Source organism: Neophocaena asiaeorientalis, unplaced genomic scaffold (genome assembly GCF_003031525.2).
Source record: "Neophocaena asiaeorientalis asiaeorientalis breed wild unplaced genomic scaffold, Neophocaena_asiaeorientalis_V1.1 scaffold550, whole genome shotgun sequence".
NCBI lineage: Eukaryota > Metazoa > Chordata > Mammalia > Artiodactyla > Phocoenidae > Neophocaena > Neophocaena asiaeorientalis.
Genome location: NW_020173396.1, coordinates 1513256 through 1531005, shown reverse-complemented (window position 1 = coordinate 1531005; position 17750 = coordinate 1513256). Strand labels below are relative to the sequence as shown.

The 17750-nt window shown below is 33.8% G+C and overlaps 1 protein-coding gene across 1 annotated transcript in view; it reads right to left on the bottom strand.

The window, feature by feature from the left end:
• The window catches only part of SLF1 (SMC5/6 complex localization factor 1), a 57624-nt gene that overhangs the window by 5394 nt on the left and 34480 nt on the right, over window positions 1-17750 (bottom strand). The window contains exons 13-18 of the mRNA XM_024746980.1: window positions 16596-16727; window positions 15810-15975; window positions 9263-9410; window positions 2766-2911; window positions 1652-1815; window positions 739-872 (exon numbers count right to left, since the gene is read on the bottom strand). Coding sequence (XP_024602748.1) covers window positions 739-872; window positions 1652-1815; window positions 2766-2911; window positions 9263-9410; window positions 15810-15975; window positions 16596-16727 — 890 coding nt within the window. The remainder of the gene's footprint in view (window positions 1-738; window positions 873-1651; window positions 1816-2765; window positions 2912-9262; window positions 9411-15809; window positions 15976-16595; window positions 16728-17750) is intronic.

Here is a 17750-nt window from a genome sequence, read left to right as displayed (position 1 = left end):
ACTCATCTCATGTTGAAAGATGATGAAAGCTTGTTGCCATAATGATAATATTTGTATGAAAAACACGATATAGCTCATAAACAAGAGACTTGGCAATTTACTTTGGCCAGATACAGACTCTTGGTAGTAATTTATAATTTTGAGTTAAGGGGTACCTAAGTAAAATAAGTGCCGGAGTGAATTATTACAACGCTATTCTTGTTACTCCATCCCTTTAGGTACTTAGGTTCCAGTATAGTTAGAACCAAAAGCCAAGCACATTTCATAGTCTGGGCTCAATGCCTGGAAGAAAAGAGTCCATATGCTTAACACAGCTATGTAACATAGCCTACTTCTCATTCTTTGTTCACAAAACGTCTAGGACTGAAAGAGATGAAGACTGAATTATACTTTCAAATCACAAGACACTGATCCTAAGCAGCACAGGTTGAGGTGGAATAGAAAAGTAAGGCAGGCAAGTCTGGAATGAGCTCAACATGAGCTACACAGTGTTTAATATTTGAAAAGGCAGGTGGAGAAAAGAAGGGAGGAATACTCTATTACACCAGGTATTAAACACTTTTTTTTTTTGTATAAATGCCTGTTCACAAAAATAATATGCTCTCCAGGAAGGTATTTCCTGGACCTAGTCCAATATTTAAGTTCAAGCATTCATCAGGGCCAGTGTGTAAAACTTGCAAATACTGACTATAACCACGAAAAGTTCCTAGCATAAATTAATTTAGATACTTGGAATACCTTTTAAATTAGTCTTGTGAAAATTTATCTTTGTAACCAAAGAGGGGCAATTCTCCTTGGAACACGACAATTCTCCTTCTGACTTCTTTTTCAATCTTTTTAATGATGAGGAACATTTAGCAAGATTCAGCTCTCTGAAAAGAAAGTAAGACATAATGAAAGCTTGTTTTTCACCAAGGCGTAGAAGCACAAATTATATGGTGAGTTAAAAAAAAATCTAGCCTTCTTTTAATTTAAACCCCCTTATTCATTCAAATCTTTACTGCTTTCTATTTTTATATTTATTTCAACTGTACAGAAACAAATTTTATGCATTAATTTTCATTTTATTACCCTTGCACCCCCCAACAGCCCACCGAAAAGTTTATGAATATTGAATGTCCAGTAAAGCAGACGAGACCAAGTAAACCATATTTGGCAGAGAGACTAAAGCAAACTGCTAAGATCAAAATGCAGGCCCCTACTCCCTATTCCTATGTTCATATACTAATCCTATCCTCTTCTTCCTAAAAAGATTTCAGGTTTTCTGAATTTTATATAGCATACTTTTAGAGGAGGTTTCTCATTTGGGGAAAGCTATTGTAACAACTCAGAGTATCTCACATGGCGATGCATTCTGAAATCCCATCTATATTATATACAAGTAGTACTTTAAAAATCACAAGGCAAAAATTGTGTGGAACAATAATTTGATGAAGAGTTTTATTTCTTTTGAAAAAGACTTAATAGAAAGTGTGTACCTTGAATTAAAGAAAGTGAAAATGTTGATCATGTGCATTTATAGGTATAAAACTGAGTTTTCTGCTATCAGTATAATTCAGACAACATCTCAGATAGATACAGTTCAAGAAATGCCTAAGAAGAAGAGCTGTACTCGAAAACAAAGCATAGCTGGTATATAAGCATCACTTACGGTAACTCTGGCAGCCCTTCAACTTGTTTCTGTTTAGCACCATTCAGCATAATTAAAGCCCTCTGAGATTCAAAGCAAGGCCGCTGTCCTATTTTCTTTGGTATCTGCATCTTTCCAGTCCCATGCACACCAGTTTTCCCCAAAGCTGGCAAATAGGAATATACCTGTTGCAAAATAATATTATATTGTTTTCTCAACTACAAAAACCTGGAAACAGTAAAAAGAAAATACTTGATTCATTTCACCATTAGATTTAGTTATAATTTCTTGGTTTCATCACTATGGTTGCCACCCTATCTCATATGAACATGCTAAAATATTACGAAAGCTGCTAGTTCCATGTCATTAAGTCAATATGACATACACAAGAAAAATGCCTTCTTCAAAATAATTGTTTTTTTGAATTCAAATTTGACACTCATTTAGGAAAGTTCTTTTGATGAGTCTTATGCCCAACTTGTTATAATTAGCCTATTTTTAGTATTTATGGTTTAAGTACAACTGGTATTTTGTCATTTCCATTTTGGTAATGTCTTCCTTCAACAGAAAAGAAGTCTGGAATAAACGGAATGAGGAGCGCAAAAGTCACTGAAGACAAGGATTGTTGCAAACAGTATTTGCCCAATCTGACCAATTATTAACAAGCATATTTCTCATTTGTTGAAGAAACTGCTGGAGATATTAGACATCAATAATAGCTAAAGATAGCCAAGATAAAACTGGAAAACCTTGGATCAAATCAAGTTTATATGTGTATATACATAGGATAACTGGAATAACCTTTGGCATCATTTGCAAATTTTGCTTTTTAAATACTATGTAGAATGTTTCTGGATCAAGGTCTTTCCAAAATAATAATCTTACATACTGTGGCAAGTGATATAAAGATTCTTGTATAATTTTTCTGTTACCAATTCTTCATTACTCTCAAGTAATTAAAATTTCTATTCACTAATTATTCCATTTTGAGGAAGAAAACTACCTGCTTTTATATATGTTTGAAAGATTTATGATTAATATGCTCTGTCCAATTATTAGAATAAGAATATTTAAAAATTGAATTTATAAACTTACTTCTTAAAAATTAAAAGGACTAAAATAGAGTGGTGCTTACCATTTTCTGAAGAGAGAGTGGCTCAGAAGAAATACTAATGGAACTCTGTAAACACAACTTTTTAAAGACTGCCTCTGCAACAAACATTTGAAGCCAGGAGGAGGAAAAGGAACAAATAAAAATCTCTAATTCCTGTGAAGAAAAGTCTGTAGAAAACAAGAGAAGTAAATATAGTTATTGCTACACCTTACAAAATTTCTTTCTACAGACAATTTCCTTCATGGACCTTATTCATTCAGATGATGATTCCTATACCAGTAAGATTCACCCACATAATTTTAAACCACAAAAAATAGATAATATTCCTATTCCTTGCCCTTCAAGAGAAATTCTTATGGCACATGTTCTCACATTTGAAACAATCATTACTTTTTATTATTTTAAATAAAAGGCTTGAAATTTTATATATACGTATACATACACACATGAATGGATAGATGATATATGAATAGATAGACATGGACTTTTATCACTATACTTTCCAATTAATGTTAAAGATCTCTTCCCACAATAGGGCTGTGTCTTTGGAAAACTGGTACTTGGTTTTTAAATGGGCACACATGTATTTAATTTGCACTGATTAGTCTTGAGCTGATAGGAAGACATTTTTCCCCAACAACATCCATGAATCCTATCACTGCAGAGAAGGAGGAAAGGTAAAGAAGAGGGATAAGGTAAGACAAGAGAATGCATAAGAATTTCCTTAGAAGTCTGCACCCACTGTACTATATCAAGTGTGGGAAAGGAGTATAATTTTAAATGACAAAACAAACAAACAACAAAAACACCAAGAGTCTCAAATCTCTTCATTCTAAAATCCTCAAGTTCTCCAATAATATGGAAATACATAAATATATACATGAATTGAAAGTGATAAAGGACTGAAGTGACTATTTCCCTTGTAAATTTAATGTTATGAATTGTCTATTAATACTCTCTACTTAAGTAACAGAATGGATAATACACTGGAATGGTAAAGAATAATCAATCAATAGGATACTAAAAAAGCTAAAATTAAGCAAAACAGGATGAAAAACGTTGATATACAATAAGGCAGATTAAAATTAACTACAAATAATGGAAGAATAAAGAATTAGAAAAAGTCAATAAAATCAGCAAAATAACATAACAGGTCAAAATACATTTTAAAAATTGGACAGAATAATAAACTTAATAGCAATATAAAGCTTAAAATTTGAAGTCTCTACTCAGGAGCTGAGTTCCCTTGGCTGAGCAGACTTCGCAGACACCCAGTGAAATCCTGTCGTTCTCAGATCCCTTCCCGAAAGGCTAGGGCCTCTGGTGTCCTTGCAGTCCTTGCCTGACTTTCAATGAGGGAAGGAGAGTTGGGGTGGGATGGGGGTGGGGTGTGGAGAAGAACAACAGTTTAAGGAGGAATTTTGCCCCTGGGAACATTTGGCAATTTGTGGTTGTCACAACTGGGGAGAGAAATATACTGGCAACGTAGTAGGCAAAGGCCAGGCATGCTACCAACTGTCCTACAATTCACAGGACAGCCCCTCACAATAAAGAATTATCTGGCCCCAAACATAAACAGTGGCCAGGCTCAGAAAGAAACTGCCTGGACTAAAGAGATCTGAGGTTCTTGCTTGTGGCAGACTGCCATATGGGCAAATGGCTCCAGTCAGATGTTAAATAGATCCACCTAGCCCCACACAGACATATGGTTGCTGAATTCAAACAATCCTGTCCAAATATGGCCTCAGAGATATAATTTATAAGAACTGGAAACAAGAAAGGAGTTATCTACAACTTTTTGTTACAACTGACTGCTTACAACCTACTAGGCTGCTAGTATTATCTGAAACTATGCAAGCAATAAACTGAAGGATGAGCAGCAAAAGATCTTTTCAATATTAAATCTCTAGTTATACACATTAAAAAAAAAGCACATCTATCATCACAGACTTTACTACAACCAACTGATCTTACGTATCAACTCTAAGCAGAGGCAAAAGCAAAGCAGAAATAACTTGTACTGTACAGTGCAAAAGCAACGATCCCACAGTGGGACTTCTAAATGGAGTTATTCACCTAGAAATAACATTTGGTAGCTTTAAAGATATAGCAAATACAAACTATAATGGATCCACATATGACCAGGTAACACACACTTGAAGGGAATGATCAATAAGAGATGAACAAGAGCACTTAAAGAAACTTAACCCCTGATTGACATGTACACACTGCTCTATTTAAAATGGATAACCAGCAAGGACCTAGCGTACAGCACAGGGAACTAGCTCAATATTATGTAAACCTAAATGGGAAGAGAATTTGAAAAAGAATAGATACATGTACATGTAAAACTGAATCACTTTGCTGTACACCTGAAACTAATACAACATTGTTACTCAACTGGACTCCAACATAAAGTAAAAAGTTAAACAAAAAAAAAAGAAGAAAGAAACTTAACCCCTGGACTTTAAGACCTTCAATGGCAGGATCACCTCACAGCTAGTAGGTTAGTAGCTTGCACAGAATAAACATTCAGTACTTAATAGATAAAATGAATGAAGACTGGCAGATAGCAATAACTGGAGAGCCAAGCCAAGATGATCTTTAAGAAAGTTACTTAATCATGCCACTCCCTTTTAAAAATGGTTTCTAACCCCTAAATAGGGCTTAGAAGTTCCTACTCAAACTCCACGATTACTTTTTTGGCTTTACTGTGGCCACTCTTCTCCTTTCTGCTTGTCATCAGCCAGGCATCAGAAGATTTCAAACAGGCCCAACTCTTTCCTATCTCTGAGTTTTAGTAAATGTTGTGTCTTCTGAATGGAATACACTTCCCTGACTCTGCCAAACTCCTACTTATCCTTCAGGTTTTGCTCTCCATGACCACTCTACATAAAATAAGTTCATAAAATAAGTTCATCCAACACCTAGTTTTTCTTATTTGGAGCACTTAGCATTTTAAAATGATGTATTTACATTATTAATTACAGTCTGCCTCTCCCACTGAAAGCTCCAAAAAGGCAAGGATCATGTTTTGTTTCCCTCTTCCACTGTATATGAAGTGTTTACCTCAATGCCTGGTAGAATGCCAATAAAAATTTGTTGAACAAATGAAGGCAACAGAAACATTTTGATTGAGATGATTAGTCAAATTATAAAAATGTATATTTTTGGAAAAGGTCTGAAGCATGGAGAGGGATTAAAATAGAGAGTAAAAAAAAAAAAAGCCAATAAAGGTTTGGAAAAACTCTCAGGAAAAGATAATGACGTAGCCTGAGAAAGGCAAAGGAAGCTTTATTAAAGTTCTCTAAAGATGTGAAAAATATTATAGTAAATTCTGATGACATGTTTTCTTCCCAGTTAAAACAGGAGAAGAAATAAACTGAAGTTAAGGATTGACAAACTATGTCTTGCTGCCTATTTTTATGAATAAAGTTTTACTGGAACACAGCCATGTTGATTTATGTACTGTGTATCACTGCTTTCTTAGTGCAGAGTTGAGTGGTTGGGACAGAGATGGTAGAGCTGAAAAGCCAAAAATATTTACTATCTTATATTTTATCAAAAACAGTTTGTCAACCCTAGTTTAAGCCAATACATCAGGAATTTCAATTAGGCACAAAAAAGAAATTTCAGATCTTGATGCTAAAATATAGAAAGGGATATAAGGAAACTCTTTCTGTTCAAAGTGCTTCGGAACAAGAGAGAATGGCATCTATGTGGGACTGCTGGACATGAGCTCTGATGGAAAGAAGAAAGAATTTTACTTATCTACTGAAATATCTTCTGCCATAATTTTCTACAAAACAATTAACAACTAACAACAATTTTACTAAACTAATTCAATAGATGTGAATCTGAGTAGTACCATAGTATGTATTTTATACTTTTGGACTAGAAAAAAAACAAAACATCGTTTGTCATAAATGAGAAAGATGGACCAGTATCTTCAGCTGGAAGCTATATAACAGCCAAATTATAAAATCTTTACTAATGACTTAGGAAAAGCAAATAATAGTTTAACTGAGCTGAAGAATAATGCAAAGACATGGTCAAACAAACAAACATACAAACTACGGAGTATCTACAGAGAAAAAGAAATGGTTCTCTATCAAAAGAGCAAAATATTGACCAAAAGGACATTATCAGAACACCTGGTTCACTTGTAGGGATGAATATAATACAAGCTCTGTATTATACAGTTTAACTTTGCATATTAGCTGTAGAAAAGCTACTGCTCTCTTAAGGATAAACTATTCACTTGATTTCTATCTCTTGACAAAGGCTAAAAATCAAGATGTACTAACAAAAATTTAGGAAGATTAATTTGAACCATTTTTAGATATGCATGTTAAATTTTTAAAACTGCCTACCTATGGCTTAATTGGAAGTCTAAGAAACCAATTGTGTGGTGCCTTGAGAAGAGAAAGGAAAGGCTTAAACACACAGTTCAAATGGGGATATAGTTTAAATCTCTTGTAGTTTTAAATATTAGTGATCAAACATATTGAGAGCAAAGTAATCAGTCTGTCGACAGGATTACAATGGTAACATTAAAGTCAGTCAGCTTAAGTCAGTCACAGGCTCAAATCTGTTGAGTTTAAACTTGTCTTCTGAAAACTGGGAGTAACAGTGGATAACAATGCCTTGCTTTAAAGTGAAGGGACATTCGATTATGAGCAAAGAAAGCATTAAAGCTGATGCATAACATGTAGTAGAACCTTGTTAACACAAGGCTCATTATTTCATGCATTTGGCTAAGATAAGTTATATTTTCCCTAGAGGTAACCAATACACACCGGAAACAACACATATAAATACACTGATAGTCTGTAAAGGCACTGCTAATTCTATCCTGGGGTCCCCAAACTCAAAGAAGTTTCATTATGGAATGAAAACAGGGAATCCTTTTAGCTGAATGTTTAGTTCCCATGCTAGCAAATAATGCCAGAATTCTGCTGTTTCTAAAATGGAAAAAAAGAAAGAAAAAAAAAAGATCTAGTAGGAATGGTGGGAAAGAAATGATAAGAAAGGGTTCTGAAGGAAGATTGAATTTGAGCTAAGAAATGTTAAAAAGTCATGCAACAAAGGACAGCTACTTCACAAAAGGAACAGTAATCACCCCTCAGCTCAATGAAAAAGAAAGAGGAAAAAAAGAAGATAAAATGCTTTAGATAAAAATCTTCTAACTTCAGTAGTATAAAAAGAGACCTCTCTTTGCAGAGGGCATCATCGAATAAATCCTGAACCCAGTTAGAGCCTGGATTTCTATTCTAGAATCTCTCTTCAAAGTATTAAAGTGATTGACAGCATATTCAAGAACTTTTTCTTTTATATAAAACCAAGATGCAATGAAACACGTGTGTAACAAAACAGAATACTTACTTAGCAGTCTAAAATATTTTTAAGTATATAAAAATCATCTTTTATATTTGTGAGGCACAAAAGTTCACTTACTTTAAAATATGTTCATTTTAGAAATTTAGAAAGGAAGGAAAGAAAAGAAGGGAGGGAAGAAGGAAATGGTTCATAGGGCCCTGAAATGGCTTTGAAGTGTAAGAATGAATATACACGTTAATACCACTGTAATAACTTTGTATGTGGACAGATGGTTACTAGACGTATGATGGTGATCATTTCCTAATGTATGCAAATGTCAAATCATGTAGTACACCTGAAACATAATATTGTACATCAACTATATTAAAAAAAAAAGAATGTACACATAAAATCTTATAGAAGCCTGGAGACCCAAAAGAGTTAGGTAGAACCTTTCATAAGGTAAGCATGTGAAGATGAGTTCTGTCATCATATTGCTTAAGTAATATTCCTATTACTTTAGAGGAAACTTTAAAATTAGACAATGCGGGGAGGAGGAAGAGTGAGAAAATTATACATATGTATTACTTTTATTTGCTTCATCCATGCTAGTTTGTTAGATCGCCAGACTCAATGGAAAAGAAATATGGCAGCTTTTTGTTATAATAAGAAAAATTACACAGCAACAGGTACATGGGGAAAATGTTTTAGCCAGTGATATAGCCCAAGTTAATCCAAGTGGCTTTATAACATAGTAAGTATTCTGATCCAAAGATTTTCACTTTTTAATACTGTTAAGTATTTATGCAGGAAGAGACCTGGAAACTGTTCATAGGGCGCAGACAACATTACAGATAATGCTTTCTAGGTGAACAATTAGAAGTATTAAAGGTACTGAAAATAGTTTCTACCATGTGAGATTCTAAAACACCAAACATTAAAAAGCAAATCTATCTCTTCAATGAAAAGAGAATAAACTGATTTTAAATTTGTCTAAATATTTACTTTCACAGAACAGCTTAATTTTAATATTTTGTTGTAGGATTAAGGAAAACATTAATAACATTATATATAATAATTTATTTCCATGTACTATTTTCCATGCTCTATTAAATTTTTATGAAAGCATCAAAATACTATTTTTGAATAATAAATGATATGTGCGGGGAAGAAGGCTCATGTAACATAGACACACTTACCATCACATGAAAGGGAAACGTAACTTCCTAAGTCATCAGACATGTGTCGCATCACGTTTCTACCCATCTTAAGACCAAGGACAATCCAATAATCTATTGCTGCTCCAAGAATTCCAGTCAATAAGTAAGCTAGTTCATGTTTGAAGACCTAACATTGAGATCGGAAAAATATTACTAAAACATACTGAAATGTATTATTTCTATTATTTTGAATACTTGCTGAGGCAAAACATAGCTATTTAAAAAAACAGGGTATGCTAATGCCAAAAGGTATTCTTAAGAAACCTAGCAAACTAATTCCCTCTTTCCATTCTCTCCATCTCCTTCCTTCCCTCCTTCCTCCCCTGATCTATATCTACATCTAAATCTGTATCTGTATGACAAAACAGTTAATAAAACAAATTTTCCAGGACTTATATATGGATAGTTTGTAACAATCTTTTAAGATAACTTTATCCAATGGTGTCAAGTGCTTTAGTCAGGCAATAATTCCATTAAAACAATGAGGAAGTACTTGGCTTCTGTGTATTTCTGTTAACAAGAATATATGACTATAAAAAAAAGAGATTTAGCCACTCCTACTGTTTATGTACAAAATTAACCTTTACATTTCCCTAAATGGCATTCGCCAGAAAAAGACATGAAAAACACAATGCATACAAGCTTTAACAAGCAAGACTGTACTTTGTTGTAAAAAACAAAAAAAATCGGCTCATCAAATTTTAATTATTAAATTATATACCATTACCTAACTTAGAGGTATAGATATCAGTTTTAAAAGTATACATATTCTTTTATATCATCATTTATATATTAACGATATTAAACTACTGTAAGAAATACAGCAAGGCACACAAACCTTACTTACAATAAGCATGCTTCACACTGTGTTTAAAAATATCTTTCTAATCCATAAACTATGAAGATGAAGAGGTGTGAAAATAATATTTTTAAACACCTTTCATTTAAACATAAACACTTTTCCACAATGACATTAAAACTAGTTGAAATTCCTGTATTTTTGGTATTTGTTGTCTAGGCGTGTTGGATGCGTGAAAAAAATCACTAAATTAACAGTTGGGGAGAAGCCATGTGAAAGGGTTTTAATAAATGTTATATCTAAATACATAACTGCTATGTTCTGCCCCATACTATACCTGATATGAGATTACTGACAGAGAAATCTCCAGCACTTTGAACCCTCAGTGACTATAGGATTTATTTCTTCTGCCCTCAGCAGACAAGGTTCTTACAGGTACGTACAGCATTTCATTAAGGCATCATTCCTAGCGCAAGAAGCTATTAAATGATTTCAGAACTGAAGTGCTGTTTTTGGGTTGTTGCACAAACAAGGACAAATGGTCAAGCAGCACATACATCAGGCCCGCTGAAACAGTGTTTATTGAGGGAAAACCCACAGAGACAGGATCTTCAGCAGGTGCCTAGGTCCCCTTTTGCCCTACCACACTGTTGGGTAGCAGACGGTATTCTGGCAAGGCTGGATATCAGAATGTGGGAGAGAGACTCTGAAGAATGGGACGAAGGGGATTTTAAGCTGCATGATTAGGGAAGCACTGCCCTTCTGATACGATCAGGCGCCAAGATAAGGAACTCTGAACACAGCCTGATCCTGTCAGGTCAGGATTCGTGAGTGGGCATCAGCAGGACCCCTTCTCCGGTCTTGATCAGAGGGCTGAGTTTAAGCCTTGCAGTTGTAGTTGTGTGCCATGGGAAGTGAGCAGCAGGACTGGCCATATCAGCAGGCTGGGGAAATACCCACACCTCCCTTGGGCCCTGACAGGTGTCAAGCCTTGCAGCTGACCAGAAATTTTAAGTATGGGTCTTAGCCAGTCTTCAACGAACTTTGCAGGAAGCCAACTCCATTCTTTGCAAAGCCAAAATGTAGATGATCACTCTGAGCGATTTTACCTCTCATGGTTCAACTTATCAAGAGAACATAAAACAGGACAATGAAAATCTCTGTTTAAACTAGCAAATGATCATGTCAATATCCATGCCACAGAATGTTCCTTCCAACATAATGTATATCTGAATATCAGCAATGACACTTCTCAGGAAGAAAGCAAGAGACTACTACATTTTGATTTCTCAAAGTATTCCCCCATCTCAATCAGGGTTACTTCAGCTCCCTGGTCCTAAGACTCTGGATAGGGAAGATGAGGTTAGCACATAGAGCTAAGCCTCATATAAACAACAATCTAGCACTCTATCAAGTAAAAATAACATAAAACCAACCAGGTAAGACTCTCTCTTTCCTGATGCAAATGTATGTACATGTGTACCTGACACCACAAATGAGTATCAATATTGCTTACTATTCAATTCACCTTGACATTATTGTTATTAAGCAGTTAGAGATAGGTACGTCTTACAGTACCTGCAAGGAAAGACTGTGGTTCCTTTACCATGGTAAGAAAAAATTTGCCAAAGTTATTCTACCTGTGTGTCATTGGCTAAACATACCTACCACATACCACATATACATCATAGAAAATTTTTATATAAAAAGATACTTTCAAATCAGGTTCTTGGATCCTTTTACACTACTTTCTTAACTGTGACACTCACTATAACCATAGGAACAAGACACTGTGCTATGGACTGTACTCACTGTAATGTAACAATGCTACTATTTCTAGCACCATGGATATATACGCTTTGGAAGTGGATTAGTGGGAAAATGGCAAAAAAAACATCAAAAGAGAAAAGCTTTCTTGGAATACCAAAATGTTTGCTAAAGCTGAAAGAACAGAACATAAATACCCTAAGTATTAACAAAGAAATGAAAGACAGATATGATTTGCACATATGACATATATTTACCTTAGATCTCCCTTCTAATAGGGAAAGGCTATTAGGAGACATTCTGTCAATACAGTACTCTATTATCTACCAGGACTAGTAATCTTTAGTTTACAAACTTGGCAATCTTCCAAAAATTGACCAGTATATAATGCAGAACAAACTTGATTCTTGGCCTCTGACTCTCAGGTTAGGGCTTTCCACAATATCCCACAGCAATAGATGACAAACTGCTCCTCTAGTACCTCTGGCAGAAAGATGCAAACATAATGTACATACTGTGCCTCTTCCTATTTTAAACAGTGATATGTGAAGTAAGAGAAAGTATGCTGCAGTGGAGACTTGGCCACTAGTCAAGGTTTTGCCCTAAGAAGCTGTGATACCTTGAATAAGTTACTTATATTCTTTAGCCTCAATTTCCTTATCTTTCAACAGAAACTAGCTTCCATTTCTACCAATAATTGTAGGGTTATGGTTAAATAGTATTTAAGGACATCCACAAAGAAAAGCAGAACTAACCACCAAGCTTAGGAAAATGTGTACCTCCTCCATAACCTTGACACATCCCACCTCTGCTCTTTGCCAAGGAAAGCCCAAAGCTTTCTCAGATTATGACAATGAAATTCATTGCCACTGTGTCACTCTGCAATACATTCTGATTGACATTATGACAAAACAATATTAGCATAAACTGAGGACTTCTGTTTAGCTAATGACTTAAATTGAATGCTTCAACTAAGCAAATCAAGATACAAATGCTTTACAGTGCAGAAAATGATGTCTGGGAACATGCATGGAATTCTTGAAATTGGAAACTGCCAAAAAGATTTAATTAAGTACAATAATGAATTCTAACACATAAAGTACCACAATAAAAAAACAGTTTATATGAATTTAAGCAATTCAAATGTTAAATAAAATATTAATTTGCAAAGTTTAAAACCAGTTCTCGTATTACAACTGATGGTACAATTTATGGTACATTGCTTCACAAATGTTACATTTATTTATAAATCTGAACAAAAATCTTCAAGTTAAATATGTATGAATTTGTTACTATTTACATTAGTATTTCCTAAGTAGATTCTTATCTGTGGTAGTCCTTTGGTGATTTAGTAAAACTGTGAAAACATCCGTTTTATTATTGTTTTCAATTATAAAAGAGCAATTTTATTTATATAATCAAATGGATAAAAAAGAAATGCTCCTTAAAGATGAAATATTTTCTATCCTTAATGATTCTATTGTCTAAACAGTAGAAAAAAGGCAGATGATAATCAGGATTTTATCAGTTTTAGCTTAGACATCTAGTTATACCCAGAAACAATCCTCCCTTTTTAATGCCAATTAAAAAAAAAAAAAAAAAAGCCCTGAAAAGAATGTTTTCTTTAAAGAATGCCTCATACACTCCCTAAATAGAATTTTTAAAAATCAGTAAGGGGTTCTAATAATGGAGGCCTAGGTAATTCAGATAAACCATCTTATAGAAGAAAACTTAAAATGTTGAATAAAATATGTAAAACATCTTCAGTAAAGTTAAAAGGAATTGCTCAGCCAAGATCTAGGAGAAGGTAAAAAACAAGTGAGGCATTCAAAGCTAGCTGACTTTGCCCTAAGGACATTTGCTGACCCCAGAGAAAGAGCTGATACACAGTTTGGAGCCTAGGGGAAAAAGGAGTATAAAAGTCATAGCTCAAGGCCTAATGCCCAATACTCTGACACCCTGCAGGGCTTCAGTCTCAAAGCAAGCATGAATCAGAAGCAAAACAACATGTATCTGTGGCCCTGTACTTTACTTTGACTATCCAGGAACCCTTGAACCACACAACAAAAATTTTCGCTAGAGGAAGATATTCTGTGTCTTTGCCACAAACTATTTCTACAAATAATTTTTCAAATGCAATTTACGGCACACAGTCAAACATAACTAGCTTGCAAGAGAATATAAAAGACATGAAAGAAGGAAACAGCAGAAACAACAAATACAAACTGACTCACAAAAACGTCAAATATGGAATAATCAGATGTAGACTGTAAAATAACTATTATCGCCATGTTCAAAGACAAAAGAAAACCTTGAAAACTTCGTAGGGAACCAGAAACCATAAAAATATATCATAGTAATTTGGAAGGAGAAAGTCTAAAACTGGGAAAAATACAAAAAATAAAAAATGCAATAGCCATGTTTATCATATTAGATACAGCTGAAAAGAGACTAGTGAACTAGAAATTGGACGAAAACACTATCCAGAATGCTCCAAGTACAGAAAAAAATGGAAAATATAGATGAGAGGGTAAAACACACAGAGGATACAAAGAGGTGTGACATAAATTCATTTGGAACTAAAAAGTAGAGGAGCGAAAAAGGATCAGAGGAAATAAATTAGAAGAGAAACTGTAAGAATTTTCCTTAAGCTAGAAGGGACTTCATGGCTATTTAACACCAGAGGTCTCCATGCCATCTACTATGTTTTCTATCCCCAAAGAAAATATTACCTAGCTAGCAATTATGAAGATATATCAGTCATGAATAACAAGAAGGCATCACTGTATATAAAGCAGACACTGTTTAAAAAAAAAAGAATAAATTCCCAAGGTAGAGTCAGAGGAGTTAAAACATTTAAGCTTGACCTAATAGGTGACAGAGAAAAATGTAGAATAACAGAGAAAACACATTTTGGCCTCTAATCTTATATGAGGTCAAAAAAAGTTGAGTTAATTTCAGAAAGTGGAAATCATATAGGGCTCATTTTTTAACTATAATTTACTATTAGATATTAATAACAAAAGAATAGACAAACAAAATCTGACAACTAAAAGCCATCCATTTAAAAGTTTTAAAACACTCTTTTAAAATATTTCTTGGATCAAAGGGGAATTTGTAATTGACAATAAAAAACACTTTGAAAAAAACAATAAGAGCACCCGAGATTAAAGTATCAAAACTTGAAGAATGAATCTCAAGTTCCACTCAAAAGGCAATTTATATTAAGTGTACATATTAGAAATAAAGACTAAATAGAAAAAAGATTCAAATATTCAAGATAGAAGAGAAAAAGAAAGGAATTAAAAAAAATGAGCAGAAATTAATGATATAAAAATGTTAATAATAAAGTCCCCAAAAGCTCATTTTGAAAGGAAAGGTGACTAACACTTATTATGCACCTAAAATGTGGGGCAGTATGTTGCTATGCACTTTACATATTTTCTGCATTTAATTTTCCCAGTTACCCTTCATATAGATAATATACTAAAATCACTGCATGCTGATTTTCTAACAACAAGCAAAACCTACTTATGAAGAAATGGTTCAGGAAATAACTCTTAACATCCAGAAAGGTGTTTTAAAAAACAAGTAGAACTTTTTTAGTACCAAAAAGTTGTATGGATTCACTCAATTTTTATAAACACAAGTTCCTTAAAAATTGAAATGTACAAAAATAAAAAAATCTAGAGTGATAAGTAACTATAGATTTCTTAACAGTAATGGTCAAATAACTGTCCAAATGTGGATGTAGCACTACAGCCAAGTGTGAGATGACAAAACCAGCCTCCAAGAATCTTTACCTTAAAATTAGATAAACGAAGTAGAAAACGATGTATTTGGGTGCATGTTAATTTGTCTCAAGTAATTCAAAGAATAAAGGGAAGAAAAAAGACACATACTTCAAAGAAGTACTTTTTTCCATAGGCCAATATTCATTTGTAAATTAATCCTACTTACATCACTAGACTTGCATTTTTCCTTGTGAGAATATATAGTCCACTCCAAAAGCATATTTATTGGTTTGGTTAAAAGCCCAGATGTCTCGCTTCCTGACCAAAAGATTTCAAGAAGAACTGCCTTTCCTGTTATTTTCAGACTCTGAGAATCTGACCAGTCATACAACCTAATAAAAATATGAATGAGAAGTATATCTTTATGCCAATTTGACCACTACAGTTATTAGGCATAATATCTGCTAATTTGACCATTATGGTTATTAGGCATAATATTGTCATAAAACAAAAAAATTCTAGCAATTTCTGAATATAGAAGTCTATTAATATATAAGAATTATAATATCTAGTTATAATAAACAAAATTTTTTAAATGGCTTCATTTCAACATAATCATCAACAAGTACACACTAATGCAACTGCAGGTTTTAGAACACAGGCAGAACTTACAGATATTATAGATTCAGTATTAAACCTGGTATAGCTTTTTACTTAAGCATTCAATTACGAAAGAATTCAAAAATATACAAATTCTGAAAAATAAAAAGTCTTACCTATCCAAATGTGTAAGTTAGTGAAAAGTAAAAATGTGAAGTAAGGAAACATGAAAAAAGCATACAAACCTTTATAGCTACTGAAGGACTGAATCTAGACATATGTTTTTAAAATAAACCTATATACTTGAAACTAGAAAACAAGGTGTTTTTTTAGAAATATGTAGATAAATAATTAGAAAAATGGTACATAAGACAATATATAGAAAAAATGTTTTTTGGTGATTAAAACTTACTTTTGACTCAGATGTCGGACTTCACTTTTAACTAAATTAAAGAAAAATTTGAGCAGTGTCAGGTGGAGCAACTTAGAGCCAATAATATTTTCTGAAATTTGATGACAAAAACTTTCACTGAAAAGGCAAGACCTGGAAAACATGAACCCAACAATCATATAACATGCAACAACTCATTGAGTAATTTGTGAGCAAAGTATTTCTTTCTTCAGAAAATCATTGGAATTTTAATAAAGCTTGCTCTAACAAAATATAAAGCAAATTCAACAAAATTTTATTAATAATATATTTTCTTCCTTTAAAAATTAAACCCTGTCAAATACCCCATGACAGTTAATTTTCTAATAATAGAGATCTAATTTCTCTATTTTTCAGTGATTGTTAATGGTTAACAACCATCTGGTACTCTCCCCTTGTATTCTTTATTTCACTGAAAAAGAAAAAAAACTATGAATTTCATTAAACCATTTTGATTCAGATGACCAGTTACACTTTCAATTTATAATACTCTCTATAATCCTCCTCTTACTCAAAATTATTTCATTTTTCATTATTTAGTAAAATGAAGGTCATATAGAGCTATTTTTTTTGAAGTTTTAAAAATTCAGGATTTATTTTCTTTCCATCTTCTGCAGCAGTCCTATCCAACAGAACTTTCCATGATGATGGATATGCTCTATTGAACACCTGAAATGTGGCTTGTGCAAAACTGAGGTGTTGAATTTTTAATTATTTAATCTTAATTAAATTTAAATATAGTCACATGTGGCTAGTGGCTATGGGGTTGGATGGCACAGTTCTACAGTATTTGTTTGTTTCTTTGTTTTTTTGCGGTATGCAGGCCTCTCACTGCCGTGGTCTCTCCCGTTGCAGAACACAGGCTCTGGACGCGGAGGCTCAGTGGCCATGGCTCACGGGCCTAACCGCTACGCGGCAGGTGGGATCTTCCCGGACCGGGGCACGAACCCATGTCCCCTGCATCAGCAGGCGGACTCTCAACCACTGCGCCACCAGGGAAGCCCTACAGTATTTTTTAAAAGAGAACATAAAATTACTCAGAACTCCAGGACTAAGAGAGATAGTGCAGGCAACAACATTTATTACAATTTTCTTCCAACTTCATTACCAATTATACCAACAATGTACTTATAACTC